A 27,099-nucleotide genomic window follows, 5' to 3' on the forward strand; every position below is an offset into this window, starting at 1 on the left:
GCAGTGAATGGCGTCACTGGTCCTTGACAGTCCACAGGCAGCATGGAGCCAAAAATGATAAACTGTACTGAAGTAAATAAAAGAGCATAATGTAACCTGCTTACAATAACTTAATTGTACTTTCTTCACGTCTATAAAGAATGCCCACTTAGGTAGGTATTAGAGTATGACCAATGTTTGTGAAACTGTACCCCAGTGCCATCAGGAGAGTATGGGAGAAACTGTGGAGGGAAAAAAGAGTGAAGAAAGTACAATCAAGTTCTACGACACAGTTATTGTTTGCAGGTTAAGTTATGCTTTTTTTGTTTATTTGTTACAGTTTATCATTTTTGGCTCCACGCTGCCTGTGGATTCTCAAGGACCAGTGACGCCAAACACTGCTTTATGCTTCCCTCATTGGAGATACGCTTATTGTGCAACAAGGCAACGAATACAATGATAGATATTGTTGGGTCTCTGCATGGCATTCAATGCTCAGCCACATATTGGGGCAACGTTGGGAAAATCATTCCGCATATGTCAGACAGTAAGTGTGGTAGGTGATTTTGCTTTGGAAGGGGGAGAGAGGAGAAACATCACATAGCTGGGCCTATCCTGTCCCCATCTAACATCCACTTTCCAGCAGAAGGCACGCAGGATAGCAATCGAGATAGAACCGTAGATGAATTTTCCGTTCCCTAATTCAGGGGTGCCGAAGTCAATTGCTGTCATTGTAACTGAGAGCAGTTAACACAACACAGCTGGAGCTCAAGCCTGCAACCTTCTTGGTCTGCATGTTACGGTTTCATTGCATTTACCAATTTATCTGTACAAAAGTATCATTATCAAACTTTTAACTGGAAATTTTGCATGTCAATTATTGCTACTAACCAGTTTCACCAAAATTGAATGCTGGGGGTCTCCCCTAATGCTTCACTGAGTTTAGTCACTGAGCAGTCGATTCATAGAGACAATTTTCAAGTTAGGTATTCTTAGCTAGGGTAATGGGGGGAGCCTTAGGTCCCTGATTTAGGGAATGTAAAATTGGTTAGTGTTTCTATTCCTGTCCGCTATACAGTGATCCCTGCTGAAAGTGCTTGGGGGTAATTTTGACTTTGTGCAATAGTGTAAAACAGGTGGCTGTGAATTCACTATCACCCATTTTACGCTATTTCACAAATTCAAAATTACCTCCCTTGTGTGTAGATGTCGAGTGAGGACAAGATCGGGTTTAGCAGGGACGCCCCCCCCCACGCTGATAGTTTGCCAATACTGTTGTGGCTTGTACATCAATAATGCCCACGGGAGCAAGAAACCGAAGGACAACTTGCACTTCTCGAACTATACCCAGCCAGGAGTCAATTCCTTCAGGAGAGGAGGGGAGAGGATGGAAGAAACTGGACAGAGAAAGATAAGACAGTGGGAGTGATGATTTGAGAAACTCAGTTTTCTATCATTTTAAAATCCATTTGGGAGAAATGCTGTATGAGTTGGTATTGTTTCTGTTTTAGAGAAAGTTCCGCAAAGATTATGATATTTTGAAGTACATCAGTTCAATCTCTAGACTGACAGAAAGGGACCCTACTAGACTATTTTAGTCTTCACCGATGATGTGTAATGTAGCATATGTATATTTGTGTTTTAAGATAAAAGCCAGATTGTACAACTGACCTGTGATAAAATTACTGCTGTTTTATTTAATGACCCTAAGACTGTGGGATAATGAAGTTCTGCTGTTTAAGTGGAAAAGAAAACCATGTTGATAAAGCCTGTGGAATGTGTTAGTATTTTCAATTGTTTTGGTGATGGTATTGATCATTAAAAATGTTTGTCCTCCTGGACTGTGCTACAGAGTGAAAGGATGTGGATTCATCTCAGACCTTAACGCTCTCTGCAGTGCATGTCGTGGACAGTCCAGAAGAACATAAAACACAGACACACACATACACAAACACGTGTACAGACACACACACACACACTTTCGCAAGCACACGCACATACTTATATCTGGCCCTGGGAGGAAATAAATCAGTGAGTCATCCTATGCCATTTCGAGCTGCATTGTTAGATAACTCAGGACTATTTTTCAGCCCAGCTGATGGTGTGCTTGGTCAACAGACACTGAAGAGGAGAAAGGGGGGGAAGAGATAAAAAAACAACTTGGCTCGAAGATTTTATTTACTTACTTTTTTCACTCTTGAGACCTTGGGATTGAAGTGTACTGAGTAACTCATACCATGGAGGTAGCTGCATCACTTGTGCTGAGTTACATTTCATCTCCTCAGATGCTTTGGTGACGTAGCTAATTAGAGTGATCCACATGCATCCAGGAGCAGCTAACCTAACAGAAATCACCTGGAAGAAGCAGTCTTACAATGGAAAGGATGGTCATTGGCATAAAAGCAATTTGGTGTAAAGCCTTCCCAAAAAAGTAAGCTTTTAAAGTTAAAATAAACGGCTAAAAATAGGCAGTTCTAAACAATTATTAAAAGTTTGCAGGAGGTAGTAACTTTTAATAATTGAAGCCCATGGAATAAAAGGGGCAGTGGCAGCATGGATACGAAATTGGCTAAATGACAAGAAACAGAGAGTAGTGGTGAATGGTGGTTTTTCAGACTGGAGGAGGTATACAGTGGTGTTCCCCAGTGTCGGTACTAGGACCACTGCTTTTTTTTGATAAATATTAATGACTTGGACCTGGGTGTACACGGCACAATTTCAAAATTTGCAGTTGACACAAAACTTGGAAGTGTAGTAAACAGTGAGGAGGATAGAAATAGACTTCAAGAGGACATAGACAGGCTGGTGGAATGGGCGGACACGTGGCCGATGCAATTTAACACAGAGAAATGGAAAGTGATACATTTTGGCAGGTAGAACGAGGAGAGGCAATATAAACTAAACGGTACAATTCTAAAGAGGGTGCAGGAACAGAAAGTCCTGGGGGCATATGTGCACAAATCTTTGAAGGTGGCAGGATAGGTTGAGAAAGCGGTTAAAAAAGCATACGGGATCTTGGGCTTTATAAATAAAGGCATAGAGTACAAAAGCAAGGAAGTTATGTTGAACCTTTATAAAACACTGGTTCGGCCATACCTGGAGTATTGTGTCCAATTCTGGGCACTGCACTTTAGGAAGGATGTGAAAACTTTAGAGAGAGTGCAGAAGACATTTACTAGAATGGTTCCAGGGATGAGGGACTCCAGTTAATTGGATGAACTATTCTCCTTAGAGCAGAGAAGATTGTGAGGAGATTTGATAGAAGTGTTCAATATCATGAAAGGTTTAGATAAAGTAAATAAAGAGAAACTGTTCCCATTGGTGGAAGGGTCGAGAACCAGAGGATATAGATTTAAGGTGATTGGCAAAAGAACCAAAGGCGACATGAGGAAAAACTTTTTTACACAGCGAGTGGTTATGATTTGGAATGCTCTGCCTGAAAGGGTGCGGAGGCAGATTCAATCGTGGCTTTCAAAAAGGAATTGGATAAATATTTGAAGGAAAAAAATTTGCAGGGCTACAGGCAAAGAGCAGGTGAATGGGACTAACTGGATTGCTCTTACAAAGAGTTGGCACAGGCTTGATAGGCTGTAACCATTCTATGATTCTTATGATTCTAGGTAGGAGGTTAGCGAGCTGGTATCTTCGCCAACTTCACAGCTGTGAACTGTCAGTGAAATTGTGGTTCCCACTTGCACCACTGCAAAAATTGAACCAATGCTCAGTCCTTTAGTGCAGTATTAACATACAGTAACATATTTGCCTTTTGCATTTCTTTCTCTTACCTAATTTAACTTTTTGTTTTTTTGTCTAATTTTCTCCTCTCCGTCCTTTCTCTCCTCTTAACCTTCCCCCCCCCCCACCCCCCCAACTTTGCTAACTGTTTATCTATGTCTCTCTCTACCTGGCTGTGGCTACAAGAGCCTCTAACTCTTGCTTTCTTTCAATGTAAGGAATCTTACAACACCAGGTTATAGTCAGGTGGAAGGAGAAAGGCTCCGAAAGCTTGTGATTTTCAAATAAAACTGTTGGACTATAACCTGGTGTTGTAAGATTCCTGACATTTATCCACCCCAGTCCATCACCGGCATCTCTACATCATTTCTTTCAATGGAGAGCAAAAGAATGTTATGGAATCATATCACTAGTGAGCATCTTAAAACTACATGGCCTGTTGTTTTTACTACTGATATAGATGCTGGCCTATTCATGGTTCCACAATAACCATTTGCATCCAGTATGGATGCCAGATAGCCAACCACCCTCTCTGTACCCCACCCCCCATTCCCCCCCCCCCCCCCACAAAAATCAGTCTTTTGTTTTCTTTCACTCTACAGTGAGGAAAAGCAAAAAAACCTGCGATTCTCGGAGTTAGCAGCGTGGTGGAGGCATCAGATAGTGATTGTGAGGTGGACAAAAGTAATTTCATGTGCAGACTCCTATCGAATGTGAGAATTGGTAGGCCTGGTGTTGTAATCAAAGCATCCAAGGAAGGGAGTTGTTACATTATAGAGTACACATAATGGTCTGGCTTTCTACCTCGCCTCCCCCTGCGTTACTCCAACAGGTCAGATCTTAGAGAAGGCACTTGACCCAGGGAATATATGTAGCCCTACGGTCTTTTAATGCAGGAGCTGAGCTCCCAGCCTCCATTGTGCCAGTCTGAAGATATTTGCTGAGGCAAGCTTAAGGGCCTGTTGCAGTGAGAGGACGAGGCAGCCAACAAACTGCCTGTAAAGAAGTGTTTTTGTCTAAAAAAATGTTTTTATTTCAATAACGAGGCCTTTGTACAGCCGTGCTTAGAGAGCAGTTGCACAGGCCCCTCTTCTCTTCCCAAGTCCCCTCTGCTGACCTCTGAACTCTGACGCTAGGGCCTAACAGGCAAATAGTGGGAAATGGAGGCTGCATTTCCCTCATCTGCATGTTGCTAACATATGCCTGCCCTCATGGAATGTGCCCAGAAGGGACTGGCCCTGGAAAACAGCATGGAGGCTGCATGCAACAGCATGGCTGCATCCCCGTGTAGCTTTCTGCCTCCGCTCGCCTCAGATCCGCCAACAAATTAGCATCGGGGAGGCAGAAAGCATATGCCCAGAATATTAATTGTGATTATTATTTCCAGTCACAAGTAATTTCAGTGCCAATAATAACAATTCCATTTCATTGAGATGAGAATTTAAACTGAATCTGTCCCAGAAATAATGAAAAAGCTTTCAGAGATTTTAAAAAAAGGAAAATCGCAGAGGATCAACAAAATGAAAATCACAAGTTACAGAATTTTTAATAATTGACACAAAGAAACTAAAAATAAGCAATCGTTAGAAAGGATTACAGAAAACAGCTTGGAAACAAAAACCAGTTTAACATGTTACCAGTAAAAAGAACAAATGTAAGAAACAAACAAATCATAAAACAAAACATTTATCAAATTATAAGTAAATATTACAAACTTTTTATTTAATCTGATTTAAAATACACAATAATGAGATAAATACATGAGTGAACATGCGATTGTTCTGAAATGTGGTGTCATCCTTAAAATAAGAGTGTCATAATTTAAAATAAAATTGCTGGACTATAACTTGGTGTTGTAAAATTGTTTACAATTGTCAACCCCAGTCCATCACCGGCATCTCCACATCATGACTACCATCGACACCACAAACTGCCGGCTCACAGTGGAAAGGATATCCAAGAAGATCGCGCATTTAGACACAGACATCAAGTTTTTACAGAGCTGCAAGAAAGCAGACAAGATCCCGAAAGGACTCCAGATCACGAACCCACTCAAGTCCACATACAACTCGGATTACGCTGAGAGACTCTGCCGCCGTACCTCTCGCACACTCCGCAACCATCTCATACACCAACTCTACAGCAGACGCCACAACCTCGAAACCAAGATAGAGTCCATACTCTCAACCTGTACTCAGGACACAGCAGACCAGCTACGTTATACCGCCAAACAGACGAGGCAACGGAACTACGCTGCCTACATGAAAACCAAGAGCAGGAAGCTTGAGAAACTCGGCATCACCACCAGCAACGACCAAGCTTCCCCTGGTACCACGGTTGCAACCACAGGGAAGTCTATTGTCAATTTATCCGACCACACCCTTCAACCAGACGAAGTCGAAGTTCTCAGCCGAGGGCTCAATTTCTGCCCCACTACCAAAATGGACCCCACTAGTCTCGCGGCGGACACAGAGGAATTCATCAGGAGAATGAGGCTCCGGGAATTCTACCACAAACCCCAAGATTTCAGCAGCGAACCCAATGAGACAATCGACGATCCGGAACAGCAGACAGAGGGATCCGCGGTACAGCAACCGAAGAGGAAAGAGTCAAACTGGACTCCTCCGGAGGGTCGCTGCCCTCAGCTGGACATGTATGCTCAAGCTGTCAGGAAATGCGTCAATGCCAGATTCATCAGCCGCACTCAGAAGACAGTCCAGAATGTCACCCGAGCACAACGCAACGCCATCAACGCTCTCAAGACCAACCGCAACATCGTCATCAAACCAGCGGACAAAGGAGGAGCCATAGTCATACAGAACAGAACAGACTATTGCAAAGAAGCATACCGACAACTGGACAACCAGGAACACTACAGACGGTTACCCGCAGATCCGACCAAAGAACACACCCACCAGCTCAACAAACTGATCAAGACCTTCGATCCAGACCTTCAAAGCATCCTACGCATTCTCATCCCACGTAATCCCCGCGTGGGAGACTTCTACTGCCTCCCAAAGATACACAAAGCCAACACACCCGGACGTCCCATCGTATCAGGCAACGGAACCCTGTGTGAGAACCTCTCTGGATACATCGAGGGCATCCTGAAACCCATCGTACAGGGAACCCCCAGCTTCTGTCGTGACACTACAGACTTCCTACAAAAACTCAGTACCCACGGACCAGTTGAACCAGGAACACTTCTCACCACGATGGACGTCTCGGCACTATACACCAGTATCCCCCACGATGACGGCATCGCTGCGACAGCATCAATACTCAACACCAACAACAGCCAATCTCCGGAAGCCATCCTACAACTCATCCGCTTCATCCTGGATCACAATGTCTTCACCTTCGATAACCAGTTCTTTACCCAAACACACGGAACAGCCATGGGGACCAAATTCGCACCCCAATACGCCAACATTTTCATGCACAAGTTCGAGCAGGACTTCTTCACTGCACAAGACCTCCAACCAACACTATACACCAGATACATCGACGACATTTTCTTTCTATGGACCCACGGCAAGGAATCACTAAAGAGACTACACGATAACATCAACAAGTTCCATCCCACCATCAAGCTCACCATGGACTACTCCTCAGAATCAGTTTCTTTCTTGGACACACGAATCTCCATCAAAGACGGGCACCTCAGCACCTCACTCTACCGCAAGCCCACGGACAACCTCACGATGCTCCACTTTTCCAGCTTCCACCCTAACCACGTCAAAGAGGCCATCCCCTATGGACAGGCCCTGCGAATACACAGGGTCTGCTCAGACGAGGAGGAACGCGATGGACACCTACAGACGCTGAAAGACGCCCTAGTAAGAACGGGATATGACGCTCGACTCATCGATCGACAGTTCCGACGGGCCACAGCAAAAAATCGCATAGACCTCCTCAGGAGACTAACACGGGACGCAACCAACAGAGTACCCTTTGTCGTCCAGTACTTCCCCGGAGCGGAGAAACTACGCCATGTTCTCCGCAGCCTTCAACATGTCATCAATGAGGACAAACACCTCGCTATGGCCATCCCCACACCTCCACTACTCGCCTTTAAACAGCCACCCAACCTCAAACAGACCATCGTTCGCAGCAAACTACCTAGCTTTCAAGAGAACAGCGTCCACGACGCCACACAACCCTGCCACGGTAACCTCTGCAAGACATGCCAGATCATCGACACAGATACCACCATCACACGAGATGACACCACCCACCAGGTGCATGGTTCATACTCCTGTGACTCAGCCAACGTTGTCTACCTCATACGTTGCAGGAAAGGATGCCCCAGAGCATGGTACATTGGCGAGACCATGCAGACGCTGCGACAACGGATGAACGGACACCGCGCAACAATCGCCAAACAGGAGGGTTCCCTCCCAGTCGGGGAACACTTCAGCAGTCATGGACATTCATCCACCGACCTTCGGGTAAGCGTACTCCAAGGCGGCCTTCGAGACACACGACAACGCAAAATCGTCGAGCAGAAATTGATAGCCAAGTTCCGCACCCATGAGGACGGCCTCAACCGGGATCTTGGGTTCATGTCACGCTACACGTTACCCCACCAGCGAACAAATGTTATCTGTTTTTAATATAATGGGTCATTTGCTGGCTCTCTCTGCCTTCCGGATGTTTCTGCCTCTCTCTGTGTTTTTTTTTCTCTGTTTTTTTTCCCTGTTTGTTTTTTTGTTGAATGTATATTCGGAGGTTCTGCAGGTAACACCTCTCTGTCTGAACACGGTGATTGCCTTGGCAACGGGCAGTTGCAGGGGCAGTCTGTAAACACCATGTATTGTTCAATATGTATAAATGCGTAGGCTTCAAGGAGATCTTGAAACATTTGCCTGAGGAAGGAGAAAATCTCCGAAAGCTTGTGAATTTAAAATAAAATTGCTGGACTATAACTTGGTGTTGTAAAATTGTTTACAACTAAAATAAGAGTGAATTGGGAGGTCTGATTTGAATGCTCTTGTGTATTGCTTTGCATACATGCCTATACAAGAGAACAATTACTCTGAAATCCACTGCATAGTCTCCTGTGTTCATAATAGCCTGCAGACCTGGGAGTCTGATTTATGCACAGATGTGAACAGACTTCTATCACTATGCCTAAAAGCCCTCTAAACATGTGCAACCTGTACATGTTTTTACAATACTTTCAGGAATTTGGGTCTTAATGTCTACAACTGGTATTTGATTATCTTCCGCCTTTTCCAGGCTGGTGTTGATGTATGCAAGATTGGGAGGGGAATTCTCCTCTTTGGCGAGGGAATTCCAGCGGGGCCAAAGTTCCGCATCCACCCCCATACATTCTCTGGGGTTGGGGCTCATTATGTATGCACAGTGAGCTCCCGGCAGGATTCCTGCTAACAAAAGGGAGCCCGCCAGTGCAAAGGCAGAGAATCGCAGCAGCGCTGCAGCGAGGATGCCACTGCAGCATTAGAAGATCCAGCAGAAGCACCCCAAAGATCTGAAATGAAGATCCACTGAAGGGCCTCTCAGAGACCGAGGCCTTCGGCACGTAAGTCTCTAAGGCCAACTGGAGAGAGAGATGGCCGCTATAAGGCCTTCTCTCTCTACTGGGGAAACTTTAGATCCTTACTGTTGCTTCCCAGAGATTACTGCTGCCTTCTATATTGCGGCCCAGGGAAGCAGCAGTAAGCGGGGTGGAGAGAAGAAAAATCGGCAGTGGGACTTGCCCCCCCACCCCCCGCCCCATTTGCCTGTGAGGAACGGGGAAAGAGTGGGTATAGGAACATAGGAACAGGAGTAGGCCATTCAGCCCCTCGTGCCTGCTCCGCCATTTGATAAGATCATGGCTGATCTGTGATCTAGCTCCATATACCTGCCTTTGGCCCATATCCCTTAATACCTTTGGTTGCCAAAAAGCTGTCCATCTCACATTTAAATTTAGCAATTGAGCTAGTATCAATTGCCGTTTGCGGAAGAGAGTTCCAAACTTCTACCACCCTTTGTGTGTAGAAATGTTTTCTAATCTCGCTCCTGAAAGGTCTGGCTCTAATTTTTAGACTGTGCCCCCTACTCCTAGAATCCCCAACAAGTGGAAATAGTTTCTCTCTATCCACCCTATCCGTTCCCCTTAGTATCTTATAAGCTTCGATCAGATCACCCCTTAACCTCCTAAACTCCAGAGAATACAACCCCAATTTGTGTAATCTCTCCTCGTAACTTAATCCTTGAAGCCCGGGTATCATTCTAGTAAACCTACGCTGCACTCCCTCCAAGGCCAATATGTCCTTCCGAAGGTGCGGTGCCCAGAACTGCTCACAGTAGTCCAGGTGCGGTCTAACCAGGGTTTTGTATAGCTGCAGCATAACTTCTGTCCCCTTGTACTCCAGTCCTCTAGATATAAAGGCCAGCATTCCATTAGCCTTACTGATTATTTTCTGCACCTGTTCATGACACTTCAGTGATCTATGTACCTGAACCCCTAAGTCCCTTTGGATATCCACTGTTTTTAACTTTTTACCATTTAGAAAGTACAGTTCTATCCTTTTTTGATCCAAAGTGGATGACCTCACATTTGTCTACATTGAATTCCATCTGCCACAGTTTTGCCCATTCACCTATTCTATCAATATCCCTTTATAATTTTATGTTTTCATCTGCACCGCTTACAATGCCACCAATCTTTGTGTCATCGGCAAACTTAGATATGAGACTTTCTATGCCTTCATCTAAGTCGTTAATAAATATTGTGAATAATTGAGGCCCCAAGATAGATCCCTGTGGGACTCCACTAGTCACATCCTGCCAATATGAATACTTACCCATTATCCCTACTCTCTGTCGCCTTTCGCTCAGCCAATTTCCTAACCAAGTCCGTACTTTTCCCTCGATTCCATGGGCTTCTATCTTAGCTAACAGTCTCTTATGTGGGACCTTATCAAATGCCTTCTGGAAGTCCATATAAATAACATCCATTGACATTCCCCTGTCCACTACTTTAGTCACCTCTTCAAAAAATAGTGGCGGTCCTGGGGGAGGCGTGGGAGGGAAATCCCAGTCAGGGCAGTGAGGTAGCAGTAGGCTTCACCACTCACAATTCCTGACAGTTTCCGCCATGATCCCACTGGATTTGTCTAAGAATTTGGAAATCTAGGTGGGTTTCTCTGCCTTGTTGTGAATTGAGAGCAGCCAAAGCACCAAAATTTACTAGGGCTGACTGATATTAGTTTCCTAGTTGTTCTTGCTTCCAATTGACTTACGGAATAAAGACATCATTAGATAATTGTTCATCATAGTCTCACTGGTCCAATCATTCCATTCATGTGCAACACACCAGTAATCAGGAAAATCATAGTTTGGGTGATGAGCTGCTATTTTACCTGCACAAAGGACTTGAAATGGTGGCAAATCACCAGCCAAATTGTGATTCATAATTAGGTGATCATTTCTTGTTTGTCGTCGAGCCCATAAATTCTGTTTGGCTGCATCCATTGAGAAACTGGAACAATATTTGGGCCAGTCAGATCCCAATTAATAATCAACTGGCTTGGAATAGCTCCACCAGTAACCGGCTTCTACTTGCTTGCAAAAATCCTTGCTTGACACTATCATCATTTGCTGGCAGCTTTTGTATTCTTGGGTTTGAAAGATCCAAGCCTGTTCAACAAAACTCTCGTCCAAATTGTAATCAGTTTTCCAATGCCTCAGTGAATTCACAGCATGATGTGACACTGAGCTACACAGACCCAGAAGATCCCAATTTGATCCTGGTCAAACTAAATTAACCAATCTGCATCCAGACGTCAGTGTCACTGGGCTAGGGAGGGAGAAATTGCTCTCGGTTTCAATTCCTCAGCTCTAACCAATGCTCCCTGCTGGAAGTGTACATGAGCAGGCTCAAGTATGATGACACCCACAGTCCAATATTCATCATTAAGTCTCACACATGAAGAATGGCCAAAGGACTGCTGATGGAACTGTGACCCAGCATGAGTTGCCACTCTCAGAAGTGGAGAGTTAAGTCGGGAAATTGGAAGGGAGGCTGGAGAAGAAAAAGATATTTCTTCCGCAGGCATCACAAGTGTCAGAGCTCCTTCTAGTGCCTCCATGAGCCTGATGGTTGACTGTAATCTTCTCATTGGCAATCTTTTGAAGTCACAGAACCACTTTCTGCCATTGTGCTGTGATCTTTTATTGGTTTAACCATTCAGCAATTTTTTTGTCAGAATTGATGGTGGTCCCAAAGATGGAGAGCACCTGATTACAGTCTTCTGCTCTGAACATTCCTGAATCTTTAGTATAAAACATGCAATTCCAGTGAACTGCTTAAAATGACTTTGTGATTTTTAAAATTATTTGTTCACAGAATGTGGGCAATGTTAGTAAGGCTGCATTTATTGGCTATCCCCAGTTGCTCTGAGGGCATTAAGAGTAAACCACACAGTGAAGTCACATGTAGGTCAGACCAAGTAGCGGTAGACTAGGTTGGGTTTTTACAACAATCTGGCAGCTTTCAGAGCCATCTTTTCTGTTGCTAGAACACAAATTGCCAGATTTATTGAATTCATTTTCAACTTGCCATGGTAAGATTATGAATTCACAATCGCTGCATTGCTAGTTCAGAATCATAACCACTAGGCTACCAAACGCTATGGTTGCCCTGACAAGGTGGCAGTGGGCTTTCTTCTTGAACTGCTGCATTTATGTGACAATAGTGCTGGCATAATGGTGTTGCATAGGGAATACCAGGATATTGAACAATGAAGAAATGACGATATATATCCAAGTCAGGATAGTGTTAGACTTGGAGGGGAACTTGAAAGTTCCCATTGCTTAGCAATACCATTGAATCATTTGATTTGCTGAAAATAAGAGCTTCAACTCAATTTACAATTATAAAGCATCTACTGACCTTAAAAAAATGCAGCAACTGAGGGTGAAAGCAGTCTAGGAGTAAGATCTTGGGTCAGCTCATCTCTGCAGTGGAGTATGACAGGAGGTGTGGACTTACCAGAGTTTTACATGCAATAGGTCAAGAACATTCTTGTTACTCTATCTCTGGGCATGGGAACTCATCACAATGTGGGAATAGCAGATGTGAAACATAAGCAACAGCGATGTGAGAATAAAGTGCTATCCCATAGACTCAGGATTTTCACATTTTTGAACAATTATGAAATGAATCCATTGTGAGTTTATAAAAGCATTGCTGTTACCTCAGAAACATACTTTTCTGCTGCTATTTAATTTACAAAAATGCAAAACGCTTTGGTACAGTGACACAGCACATGAGGGCAGAAACATGCCGGGCTACAGAATAGGTTCACTCCAGCGACTGCCCACATGCCAAGTGCTATCATGCTGGACCATGCCACTGTAGGGAGGTGCAGTGGTGCTTCCTGCTTTGAAAAAAGAAAAAAAATCAAAATCAAAGAGAGTCATCCCCAGACCACTCTTGCACACGTACTACCACCTGATCCCAGTTTGCCTGCCTGCTCGCTCAACCACATTATGGGCAGGTCAAGAAGAAAAATACCTTAAGAAGAGACAAAAAGAGAAATAAAAACTGCAAATGGAGCTTGCTACCACAAGGAGTAGTTGAGGCACCTAGCATAGATACATTTAAGGGGAAGCTAGATAAACACATGAGGAAGAAAGGAATAGAAGGATATGTTGATATGGTTAGATGAAGAAGGAAGCTCATGTGGAGCATAAACATGGACCTGCTGTGCCAAATGGCCTGTTTCTGTGCTGTACGTTCTATATAATTCTATGTAAACGCTGGAAGTCTGAAATAAAAATAGAAAATGCTGGAAATGCAGTTCTCTAAACAGAAGACTGGGCTACACCCAAAACATTAACCTGCCCTTTCGCTTTACAAATGTATAAGAGGAGTCTCACATTGAAAAAAAAGACTGCTGAAAATATTACATGGGCCTGAACTGCATTTAAATCAAACATCATCCAAATGGTAGGTGTTGAAAGCACTGCCAGGTAGATTATCAGCCCATTAAATATCTGCAAGGCGTTCAGTTACTGAAAATGTCTCCAGGTTACAAACATGTGTTTTGGTGCTACTTGTATAGGCAGAGTAATATGAACGCACCCAGAAATATGAAACCAAAAACAGGTTCTGTGCCATTCCTTTCCTCTGTGCAAAGACCAGTTTCATCAATAGATTAAATAACTAAAGAATCCTAGATCATAAACCATGTCAAATATCAAACCAATATCTATCTGTTACGTATTAATTTTGATACGTGGGGCTAGCATTTTATTGAAAACTTATTATAAAGTAGCCTGCAGTACATGATACAGCAACTACTATTACTTGCATTTATATGGAACCTTTAAAGCAGAAAAACATCCCAAAGTGCTTCACAGAAGCATAATCAACAAAACCTACTCCTGTAGGGGGCACTGTAATCGGCCGTTTCGATGTTAAAGGTGTCATAATGTGTGACACACAGGGCTATAACTTGGGCTGCGTAGCGCCCATTTTGTAGGTGCTATGCAGCCTCCTAAGGACCCAAAATGGCATCAGGAATGCGCGTGCACGCTTCTAGCGTGGTGTGCACCGGATGCCATTTTGGTAAAGGCGTTTGCGCACGCCAGCAGCATGTAAAGTAAGGAGAATATACACTAATTCAGTGTGCAATGCTGACTTAAAGGGACAAATACCATTTTGGAACTCAATGCTCCAGCCAACGAACTTTCTTAACCACACACAGCTGAACAGGTCGTAGATGGCCTGGAGGACTCTCCACCAGCACTATTTAGAGGGATCATGCAGGTGTTGCAGGTTAGTTGTTGAATTATTGTTTTTGGCTGCTTGGAGAAAGTTGCAATATAATATAGAGAGTGGTCTGGCAGGTTCTACATTACTGTTGGTGGCATTTACAACAGTGTGCTGAACAAGATTTCTGGCAACCATGGGTGGCCTGCTAGGGCTCCCACTGGGCATTGAACATGACTGGGAGCATGCAGAGAGACCACGCAGAGCAGGTCAAGCTACAAGGAGAGGGAGGAGGAGGAGGGGGTGCAGAGCACTGAGCAGGAGGCCTTATCCAATGAGGGCTTTCAGGGACCAATTCTCTTACCTCAACCTGAGTGAAGATCAGTGCATCCAAGGCTGCGGTTCACGAAAGTGGTCGTGATGAAGATATGTCAACTGCTGCAGCCACAACTGTGGCCTCAGAGCAGGGCACCGACAGCATTGCCTGTGGCTGTGAAGGTAACCGTGGTGCTGAACTTTTACGGCTCTGGAGCCTTTCAGGCTGCTGCTGGCAATATAAGCAACATCTCGCAGTTTGCAGTGCACTGCTGCATAAGGGAGGTCACTGAGGCTCTGTACAAGTTGCGCAACAGATTCATAGTGTTCCCGCTTGACAGAGAGAAGAATGAGACATTGACTCAAGCATATTGTCATGCGTGCTCCACATCTCAACTCGGCCACCTTCATGAACAGAAAGGGGTTCCACTCCCTCAATGTGCAGCTGGTGTGCAACCACACGCAACGCATCATGCAGGTCAATGCCCGCTACCCAGGCATCAGTCATGCTGCCTTCATTATGCGGCAGTCCAATGTCCTATCTATTTTTCAACCAGCATGGCAAGTCAAAGGCTGGCTACTGGGCGACAAGGGCTATCCCCTCTTGAGGTGGCTCATGACTCCGCTCAGGAACGCACACATATGTGCAGAGCAGACCTACAATGAGAGCCATGTGGCCACTCGAAACATCATCGACCACTCCATAGGTGTCCTAAAGTAACACTTCAGCTGCCTGGACCGTTCTGGAGGAGCCCTGCAGTACTCAGCTGAGCGGGTGTCAAGATTCGACGTTATAAGCCGCATGCTACACAACCTCGTCCTTATGAGAGGACAGCCCTTGCCACCAGCTATCCATCAGACTGTGAGCCAAAGGCAGAGGAAGAGGCAGAGGAGGAGGAAGAGGCAAGGAGGCAACAAGGTGCACAGACCCTGTCTGCCAGGGCTCTGTGTGCTCACCTTATTCCTGAGTGATATCAGTAACCTCAACAACACCTCCCAAGTCACCAACAGTCCTACACTCCTCACCTTTCCTCTCCCACATGACCACAAATCATCCTCAAGATTACGCATTGCTTCCATCCGCAGCGCACTGCATGAATAAAAACCACCACCAACCGCGATGTCAAATACAAATTTATAAACTTACATATGAAATCATGTATACAATGTTAAAATATTCACCCTTGTGCATTCCCTTAATGCCTATCGTTCGTGTGCCTTTTCCTTTCCTAGTGCTCCTACGAGGTGCATCCCCAGTGGCTGGAGCATGGGTGGTGGAAGGCTGCTGACCTTCAATTGAGGAGCGTGCAGATGGCTGTGGAGGATGACCTCGAGCAGCTCTGGCTCGGGAGGGCCTGGCTTCAGACTGCACCAGCTTGGCATGAGCTGCAGCAGTCTGGCCTGGCTAGCTGACAGGCAAGAGCAAGGGCACTGACGGAAAGGCAGGGGTGGGAGCAGAAATGCTGTCATCCTGAGAGAGCGCAGCAGGTTCGACTGCCATGGTGCCATGTCACTTGCACAGGGCAGTGCCTCAGCAATCCTGGTGATCTGTTGGGGAAGAGATTGCTGGATGCTGAGATGCCCTGGAAGCCCTGTTCCACGGTGGTATCCAGAGCCACGATAGTAGTCTGAGCTTCCATTGCAGCAGTCTGAGCTCCAAATGAAGCATGCAGATCTTTGACGGCATCTGTTTGTTCTGCAATGGAAGCCGTTTGTGCTGCAATGGAAGCTCAGACATCGGTCATCAGACGCTGTATCATGGTGGGTTTCACAGGTGTGCTGATGGAGGTGACCACCCGTTCCATGTGGGAAAGGATGGGCTCCGAGCTCTGTGCAAAGCCTTGTGCCAAGTCGGAGCTGGAATCCTCCATGTTCCTTGACATTGTGCACAGGCTCTCTGGCAGGCTTTCCAGTGCACCAAGCATTTGGTTGTGTACGCCGATCAGCCTTCTTCTGTAGCCTGGCCCATCGAAATCATCATCTGACTTCTTGGCAGCAGAACCATTGTGCGACCTCGCCCTGCGGCGAGCTAACACCTGTGGTATCCGTTTCCCCCCTCCCCAGCTCCTGCGCACTTGTGCCCGGTGTCTCACCATGTGCAGATCCCTCCACTGACCTAGCCTCTAAAGGACCCACAGTGTCAGTATCTGAGCTGGTGGATGCAAGTGTCAGATCAGGTGACGGTGTGGCTTCATTATCAGTGTCTTCCTCCTCCTCGGACGGTGCTGGCTCCAGTTCTTGGGTATCTGCAATGACAAAGGGAGACGGGTTAAGTTGTGGAGTGGGGAGAGGAGCAACTAAGGCATGCATGCTGACACCATCTGCAACACGAGTCAGAAAAGATTGTGGGATGAGGGAGATGTGGGAAACAAGGAGGAGGATTAGGTATGCAGAGACCCCATGGTCAGGACCTCTAGCGCCGCCAGTGGCCACGGCCGTAGCGATGGCCCACTCAATGATCCCCAGCACAGTCTCCTCCATGGGGGTGAGGATGTGTAGGCAAGCCAGTCCCTCGTCCATTCGTCCCTGCTGCCAGCTCTTATGCGCCACCTTCTCCTGCAAGACAGAGGGCAATGTGTCAGTGAGTGTCCTGCAAGATGTTTGGGCGATATGCCTGACATGGTCCAATAGCTGCCAGTGTGTGTGACCTGTGAGTTGTGGGTGCGTGGATTGCAAGCATGGTATTATGTGAAGGTGAGATGCAGCATCTGAAGTGCAGCGTTGCGAACGGATGGAAAGCATTTGTTGGTGGGTGGTTGAAGGGGGTTGTCGTGCGTGGAGCAGTGGTACAGTTGGTAGGATGTGCCACTTGACACTTGCATTCATTCACCTTGACCATTCGCGTCAAATCATTGAACTTTTTCCTGCACTGCATCCACATGCATGTTGCAATGCTCCTGGCATTCGCCTCCAGGGCCACTCCCACCCACTACCTCCGCAGCTGATGTCTGGAGGGTCTCCTGCCACCCTACGGGTACAGGATTGCCCTCTGTGCATCCACCTCCTCCACCACCAAGGCCTCCAGTGCGTCATCGGAGAACCTTGGTGCATGCTTTCTGCAGGTCCAGCCATTCCACTTGTCCTCCTCCACCGATTGCATTGACAGTACACCTCCCCTTTAAGAGGTACAGGTTGCCTTTAAGTAGTGCTGGCCATGCCCCATTTCATGTCCCCTGCCGGTGCGTGCAGCCACTCAGCAGCACAGGTAGCGCTGGCTGCACGAAGGAATCGGATAAATGACCAGGCAGCAGGAATCTCACATGCTGCCTGCATCTCAACCACTGGCCGCGGGTTAAACGTGCACCGTGACCCCCATGCCCGGATTCAAGGGTTTTCGAATTTAACCCCCCCCAGATGTCGTATTTTATCAGGAGTATGTCATCCTGTGTTTGCACAATCTGATCACTGGGTTCCCACAAGTCGCTAAAATAATTTCAGAATTTTTTTTTGTTGGATACTTACATTTTTAATGTTGAAAATAAGGGTTTAACCAAAACTTTCAAAGAATTACACAAAAACGTTTACATAAACATGATTAAATTTAGTCATTGAATTGTCTTTCATGTCTTTTAGTTCCTTCATTTTAGTTTTTATGTGGAAGCCTAGGTGTGGACCTTATGCTTTTGTCCAGAGCTGTAACTTGGTGAGTTGAATTTGCATTGCGTTGTCTAGGTATTTGGTGTGCCTAATTTCTCAGGATGCATCAGTAGCAGTCAGCTGTATTGATGGAATATTTTTCCTTTAACCTCCAGCACTTTCTACTCAATAGCTTTTGTTTAAATAGAGGAATGGATAGTGAAGGGTTGGGGGTTGCCATGCATGTGAGGGGTGCATCTATCTATAGAATATATTAAAGATCTTCCGTCTGTGCGCATGTCCTGTCAACTTTTTCCATTTTAAATTCCTATGTCCATATTTATAATGGAAACTACCTATGTCAACTTGTCATACTGTGTTTATACTCTAAATCAAAAGCAAAGTACTGCGGATGCTGGAAATCTGAAATAAAAACAGAAAATGCTGGAAAAGCTCAGCAAGTGAGGCAGCATCTGTGGAGAAAGAAACAGAGTTAATGTTTTGGGTCGAAGATCTTTCGTCAGAACTGACGAAGGGTCTTTGACCTGAAACATTAACTCTGTTTCTTTCTCCATAGATGCTGCCTCACTTGCTGAGCTTTTCCAGCATTTTCTGTTTTTATTTGTAATTATACTCTTCCTCCAGTGGAAGCAATGCAGCACCACCATTGGTGAGGCTGTAATCTCAGTGTGACAAATTTTCATTAAAAACATGAACATAGGAATTTGGAATTGAAGTACAAAAAATAAGAATGCGCGACTTCAAAATGGGGACCGAATTATGTCTACACATGCTGGTACGATTACCCCCTGCCCTTTAACCCTGCTCCATCCGAAGTCTACTCTTGGTCTTAACTCTTATGTACAATGCCATGGGGAGATTCCCTAGTTCAATATAAAGGTTCAGTGGCATGAGGAACGCAGGCTGGATTCCTCAGAGTACTGAATTCTTGCCGTCAGTTATATAAATGCAAGTTCTTTCTTTCTTAGTTGCACATCAAGGAGGAGCCCGACATCTCCCCGGGGTTAGGGAAAATAAGAACCCAACCATAAAGTCTGTACACTAAAGATATTGATTTATTGACCACCCTCCCAATTGCCAATAATATGCATTCAAGGAAACACCCCACAGTTTGTACACTCTGACTGACCCCACTCCATTTAAAAAAAAACTTCTAAATGGTTACAATCGCATTCATAAATGTTTTCTTGCCTGAGTACTGCAATCTTACCTGCACCAGCTCCAACTCCTCCTTCCAGTGTTGTGACTTGAACTAGTTCATCAGCCTGTTGAAGAGAGCCAAGAGAGAGTTCTCTCTAATTTGTGCTACTGTCTGTGGCTTTGGTTTTCCATTGCTGGTGGGAATAGGGTACTTATGAAGCCAGGGCTCAGCTTCAACTCCAATCCTTCATCAATCTGCTAAGGCTCAAGCATCACCAAAGAGTTTCCCCACAAATCAGCAAGGGAAACCCGATCTTTCAGTCCAGCCTCTCCAGGTGAAGCATGCTTGAGTGCTTGGGATTGCACCTCCCTTTGCAGGAGGTCACTGCTGCTGCCACATACCCATCATGACACTTCTTACACCACTCATTACACTGCTGCCAAAAGTAGATATTTACCATAAATAAGGCTTTAGGCAGGATGCAGAGGCACTTTCAACAATCCAGAAAAACATTTCTTGGGAAATACATCTTTGGACCATCTCCCTATTCCAGTAAGCACTCCTGTGAGTGATTGATTACCTTGCTTCATTTTTGTTTCTAGTTTTGTTATAGAACGGTGAGTTTTTGTAAAAAAAATTATCAACTGCTACAACAAAAACAAAGAAACCAGAGCATGATACATATGTTTAAGCTAATCATCCCCCTTCCCCTCTGGTGATGTCCCAATGCTTGGAGCATTGATTGGGGGGTGGTACCAAACTCTGTCAGCACTGGAGATAGAGGACACTAAGGCCTGAAAGGAATATGGAAGAGAGTCCCAGGTCTGGTAGTACAGGGAGCAGGCTAGGTCTGGGAGGACTGGTAAGGGAGGTCCCTGGGATCTGAAAGCAGTGGGAGAGCAGGGTCTGGGAGAACTGGGTTGGGGGGAGGGGGGGTGGTCCCAGGACATAGGAGCACCGGGGGCAGGGTTACTGTAACAGTATCAGGGAATACCAGGAAACGTGGGGTTTGCAAGCACTGGAAGGAAGATTTCAGAGTCTGAAAGAACTGGGAGGTTGGTCCCAGGACTGGAAGTGAGTGGGCTATTGGAGTTTAAGAGCACTGGGAGTGGAGTTCTGGGGTCTAGGAGTATTGGGTGCAAGATCTGACACCACCAAGGGTAAGCCAGGCTCTGACAGCATTGAGGAGATGTCAGGGTCTGGAATCATTGATGGGGAAGAGACAATGAGACTGGGCTGACCCACCTGGATTGTTTCAGGTCATCAGGCACTGCATTGCCAGGCCATCAGCCCAGTTCCTGGACTGAAGCTTGTTTTAATCACCAAAAGCATTTTAATATTGGAGTTGTAAACTGCTTACTTATTCCATAACTAGCACAGCTGTAATTAATTACAATGTTTACAATCAAATAATGCAGGTAGCTTGATTCGCTTAACTGAAAAGTTTTCAAAATTAAATTTTCTTTTAGGAAATAAAATCTCCTCAGAAATAAGCTCTGACCTCTCTATCCTCGGCCACTGTTCCAATGAAGCTCAGGGCAAGCTTGAGGAACAGCACCTCCATCTTTTGATTATTGTAAACAATTTTACAACACCAAGTTATAGTCCAGCAACTTTATTTTAAATTCACAAGCTTTCGGAGGCTTCCTCCTTCCTCAGGTAAATGTTCAGGAGCTCCTCGAAGCCTATGCATTTATACATATAGAACAATACATGGTGTTTACAGAATGCCCCTGCAACTGCCCGTTGCCAAGGCAATCACCGTGTTCAGACAGAGAGGTGTCACCTGCAGAACCCCCGAATACACATTCAACAAAAAAACAAACAGGAAAAAAAACAGAGAGAGGCAGAAACATCCAGAAGGCAGAGAAAGCCAGCAAATGACCCATTATATTAAAAACAGATAACATTTGTTCGCTGGTGGGGTAACGTGTAGCGTGACATGAACCCAAGATCCCGGTTGAGGCCGTCCTCATGGGTGCGGAACTTGGCTATCAATTTCTGCTCGACGATTTTGCGTTGTCGTGTGTCTCGAAGGCCGCCTTGGAGTACGCTTACCCGAAGGTCGGTGGATGAATGTCCATGACTGCTGAAGTGTTCCCCGACTGGGAGGGAACCCTCCTGTTTGGCGATTGTTGCGCGGTGTCCGTTCATCCGTTGTCGCAGCGTCTGCATGGTCTCACCAATGTACCATGCTCTGGGGCATCCTTTCCTGCAACGTATGAGGTAGACAACGTTGGCCGAGTCACAGGAGTATGAACCATGCACCTGGTGGGTGGTGTCCTCTCGTGTGATGGTGGTATCTGTGTCGATGATCTGGCATGTCTTGCAGAGGTTACCGTGGCAGGGTTGTGTGGTGTCGTGGACGCTGTTCTCTTGAAAGCTAGGTAATTTGCTGCGAACGATGGTCTGTTTGAGGTTGGGTGGCTGTTTAAAGGCGAGTAGTGGAGGTGTGGGGATGGCCATAGCGAGGTGTTTGTCCTCATTGATGACATGTTGAAGGCTGCGGAGAACATGGCGTAGTTTCTCCGCTCCGGGGAAGTACTGGACGACAAAGGGTACTCTGTTGGTTGCGTCCCGTGTTCGTCTCCTGAGGAGGTCTATGCGATTTTTTGCTGTGGCCCGTCGGAACTGTCGATCGATGAGTCGACATCTTTTGATTAGGCACTTTACAGCCTTCCAGCCTCTACATTGATTTCAACAACTTTAGATCATAATCACTGCTCCTATTTTCTCAGACAGCAGGTGCTGGTAATGGTTCTGCTGTAACCATTTACACCTTCTCTGGGCCCATCTTTTGTTTCTTTACTTGTCTCATTAACCTTGTCCCTTTTGCCTTGCACCATCATCCCTTTTGTCATTTAATCACTCCTGCCCTCCATCCTATCACTGACCTTCCTCTTTGTTCTCCCCCCACCTCCTTTTCCCTGGCTCTGTACTTGTTAATAAACTGCTAAATCTCTAACTTCTTCCAGTTCATCCACTTGAAATGTTAACTCTTCCTCTCTCCACAGACGCTGCCTGACCTGCTGAGTGTTTCCAGCATTTTCTGTTTTTATTTAACCTAATGGTTAGGGTGGTCCGGACTGGACCAGCAGCAGGAAGCTTACTAAGCTCTCTGTACTTGGGTAAGTCAGCTGTGTTCCAAATGAGGGAGAGAAAGAAACAGAAACTCTACTGCGTTCATTTCCCAATAGCCTGATTTGAAGATTCTTAATCATAGGAGGCTAGAATTTCTGCCAAACCATTCAGGGTGGTGAAAATGCAGCTGGGGGTGGCGGGGGGGGGGAATGAAGACAACACCTCTGCCCACCACTGTGGCCTCCCAACCCAAATTGCAGGTTGTTTAAATATTCAGGGTACCTGCCCCACTTTGCCACCAGAAACTCAAAGCACCTTAGCACATCAGTGCTGCTGCAAGCAGATTTGGGAAGGAGAGCCCAGATCCTTATTCGGTTGAATATTTAAGTTTTAACAAAAGAATTCCGCCACAAGGAATGATGGGCCAGCAGTAAGATCACTCTGGGATTGATTACTTTGGGTCCTTACCGTCTTTGCGGCCTTCAGGAGGCCCACAACAGAACTCATGCTGCGGACCTACTGGAATTAATGGGCGAGCTGTCACAAATTCCCAGGATAGCCTCAGAACAGCGCTGGACACGTCCATGAACAAGCTGCGGCCACGATGGCAGTGGGCTTAGGAAGCACCAGCCCCTGCTTGACCGCAATTTGTGGGGCTACATTGTAACCTCTCTGCTGCAACACCACTAGAATTCCAACCCAAGTCCCACAGGCGCAGCATTTCTACTCTAAAGTTCCCGCATGTATCCAATGACCAAAAAAACATATATTTAGAAATTATTTTTAAGAACAATGTTATTACTAGATGCTGTTGTTCATATATAGCAGCCCTATATTCATTTTTTTAAACTTTGTTAGTGCAGAAGATTAAATTTTGAGCTACAAAACCTCCCATAGAGAAGATGACCTAACACGTTACACAGCACTAGAAGCAGCAGCTCTCCACTGATCCAGAATGTTCATTTTAAAAATCACTAAAAAAGACTTTAGAAGAAAATTTCAGTCACAGGTCGACGTTTTAGAACATTCTCTTCTCTCTCTTCTTCTAGCTCTTCATTCAGTGAAGCAAAGTTCATGCGCACTTTAGCTCTTTTCTTGTGTCCAGATGGAGCAGTAAAGAACTTGCTTAGATTAGTTGGTTTCTTCAATGATTTGGAAAAATCCTGGAAGTTTACATCATCAGCAAATGCACCCAAAAGAGTGTTAGTGCTGCTCAGGATGGAAGAAGCCACTTTTGATCCCCTTTTATGAGGCACATATTCACTGATTAAAGACTCTGGGTCCCCTAACAATTGTCTCACTTTGAAAGAGTTGTCCTTATTTAAGTAATGGTATGGTCTCTTGCCACTATAGTCTCTTAGAGTTATTTTTGCTCCATAGTTTTGTACTAGCTCAACAATGACATTCTCTTTGCCATGTATAGCAGCTATGTGCAGGGGAGTGTAGCCACCATATGCTTTGGAGTTGACGTCCATTTTGATGCCATTTTTCTCTGCGGTATTAATGATCTGACACATAATTTCACTGTTCCCAGATTTTGCTGCCCAGTGGACAGCTGTGAAGCCAGACATGAAGTCCTTCTTCTCAGCCAAATAACTGTCTTTCAGCAGCAGTCCTAACACGTGGGCCCAGTGGCCTACGGCAGTTTTCACGATCCACTCGTGTTCAACAGGATCAAGGGGGACTTGATCAGAGAAACGAGCATCGTCCGGCATTTTCAAAAGCCTTGAAGCTCTCTTTAAATAAGGTGAACTACAGCCTCTCTCTGTTGGTTGACTCCTCTTCATTTTGGGTATCTTAGGGGCACCTTGGTCACCTGAAACTAGTGGACACATATTTTTTATTTGAATTACATCTTCCAAATCTTTCTCCTTATCTGCTTGGTGGATGTGACAAACGTCATATCTATTGGAGTCCGGAGGCAGGCGAAGGGGGTACATATATGGTTTGGGCTTCTGGGTTGACGATGTCTTTGGAACACCTTGAGTAAGGACACCATTGGACTTGCTTTCATAGTTTCCAATCTTTTGTTCAAAACTTAAAGTGCTGTGGTTGGATTCTGTTGGAGGAGGAGGAGGAGGGGGAGGAGAAGGAGAAGCCAAGTGTTCAGTTTCAGGAACAACGTCAGTGGTAAGCACAACATTATCCTTGTGTGTAACAGTCAGAGACTTCACTTCTTCAGATAGGATAGGGCATGCAGAGGCTGAAACACTGTCATTGGATAAGCCCTCGCCAGCAGGATCTTGCTCTTCCAAGGGGAGATTTTCGTATTTCAAACATTGTTTCTCCATGATCTGTTCAAGGCTATCGCTGTTGGTACGGTACATATTCTGGAATTCTGTCAAGTTCTCCCACCCCTGTTTTGCAGAGGGGACGACGCCCTCAGTGTCGGCGTTATTCTTGTTTTCCAGATGATTTGATGGCCCAGATGTCTGAAATCTCACCTCACTTTGTGTAAGAGCAGAAGGTGCTGAATTCCGCCGAACCCCTGTCTCCAGGAAGCCCCCCAAAGTCTCGCCAGCTTCCACTAAGTTCCCCAAACTCTCGACCTTGCCTAACGCCTTCGTTACCTTTATTTCCTCTTTTTCTTGCCGTACAGCTGGAGAGACAGCCTGCTGAGCTGTTATCAGGTGTTGCATTTTTTTCTTTAAAACCACCACCTTGACTCCTTCTTCTTCGCGCACCACGGCCACTTTATTAATAAACCCTTTGAAGAGCTCCCGGGCTTCTCTCTTTCGCTGCGGGTCGTTCTGTGCCAGCTCATTCCTGAAGTTATACAGCAGGTCGGAATTCTTCACTTTGCCTCCAGCTTCCACCAGAAACTTGATCACAACCTCTTGGGTCAGAATTGACTCCATTCTCCTTTCACCTGTACTAATGGGGGAAAAACTCAATCCATTTCCCACGGGATTCTCTCTGTAAAGGGAATGCGCTGCCCTACTAACCAACGCTGTCCTGTCTGTCCTGCAGTACCTGTTGTTTCCGGAACACAACCTCGGTTTGCAGAGAGATTATCATATATTATGTGCCAGTGAGAACCAAAGGGAGGAGACTACTTTGGAATAGGGCTCTGGGATTTGTAGTCCTGAATCATCATGAAATGTTTATTTACGCAGAGTAGGCGTGTTTCAAAACTGAGATTATTGAACCCCAAAACCATTGTTTTCATCTTTTGGGGCCACTTTTAATAGTAACGTTATACCTATCAGGAAAGGCTGAACAGACTGGGGCTCTTTAGAAAAGAGAAGGCTGAGGGGTGAACCAATAGAGGTCTTTAAAATTATGAAGGAGTTTGATAGAGTAGAGGTACAGAAGATGTTTCCACTTGTGGGGGAGTTCAAAATGAGGGGTCATAAATGTAAGATAGTCACTATTAAATCCAATAAGGAATTCAGGAGAAACTTCTTTTCCCAAAGAGTGGTTAGAATGTGGAACTTGCTACCACACTAGTAGTTGAGCCAATAGCATAGATGCATTTAAGGGGAAGCTGGATAAGTACATGAGGGAGAAAGGAATAGAAGGATATGCCGATAAGGTGAGATGAAATAGGGTGGGAAGAGGCTTGTGTGGAGCATAAACAGCGACATTGATCATTTGGGCCAAATGGCCTGTTTCTCTGTTGTAACTTCTATGTAATGCTATGTAACATTGTTAAATATGTACCCTGTGCATTTATTATGGAAACTATAACTGTATAACACAAAATTGTGTCTCCGAGAACTCAAATAGTGCTTGATTTTCAAATTTAAAAAGTAACTGAAATCTCGACTATTTTAAGTGTGTGAATCAGTTCAACGTTCAAATCAGTAATACTTGGATCTGTGGAGGGGTGTTGTCACCATGGGAATGTGGCTTCCAAAATGTTCTGCCATTTATAAACAGGAGGGTGAATTGTTGAGGTTAATGACACAATGTAATCGTGACCCTAGTCATGTCTAAAGGAGCATCATCCCCTTCCAACCTTGCTTCACCCCCAACATCACTGCAACCCTTATCTTGAGTTACTTTTGTTACCTTCCCATTCAACGTCACAGTGGTCGACACGGAATGTTCTGAGTGTCCTGCAAGGAAAGGAGAGGGTGGATCCGATTGGGCAGTTCCCCAACCAGACAGTCGATGACATTTGGCAGAACGTCTCGTGCCAGAACTGACCAACAGGCACCAGGGATGTAGCCTGGATGGTGGTGAGAAAGGCACTCCTAGTGCGGTCCTTCCAATATACACGGAATCTCAACACAACCACGAGCTGCCCTCGAGGCTGCAGTGGGGAGGAGACTGTCATCCACCTCCTGATGGACTACCCCTTCACGCAGCAGGTGTGGAGAGAGATGCGTTGGTACCTGTCCCAGTTCCGGTAACACAGGACACTGTGCTCTACAGGCTGTTCCCTGGGACGCACACCGAAACATAGAAACATAGAAAATAGGAGCAGGAGTAGGCCAATCGGCCCTTCGAGCCATTTCTGCCATTCAATATGATCATCGCTGATCCTCTATCTCATTACCATATTCCCGCTCTCTTC

The 27,099-nt window shown here is 45.5% G+C and overlaps 1 protein-coding gene across 1 annotated transcript; it reads right to left on the reverse strand.

Moving 5' to 3' along the window:
* Positions 1-19,379: 19,379 nt before the first annotated feature.
* Positions 19,380-25,551, reverse strand: sowahab (sosondowah ankyrin repeat domain family member Ab). The gene has a single exon (XM_067996121.1). It carries the CDS (start codon positions 25,433-25,435, stop codon positions 23,564-23,566), a length of 1,872 nt encoding a protein of 623 aa, XP_067852222.1. The 5' UTR covers positions 25,436-25,551; the 3' UTR covers positions 19,380-23,563.
* Between the last annotated feature and the right edge of the window lie 1,548 nt (positions 25,552-27,099).

This window comes from Heptranchias perlo, chromosome 14 (genome assembly GCF_035084215.1).
Source record: "Heptranchias perlo isolate sHepPer1 chromosome 14, sHepPer1.hap1, whole genome shotgun sequence".
NCBI classification, from domain to species: Eukaryota; Metazoa; Chordata; class Chondrichthyes; order Hexanchiformes; family Hexanchidae; genus Heptranchias; species Heptranchias perlo.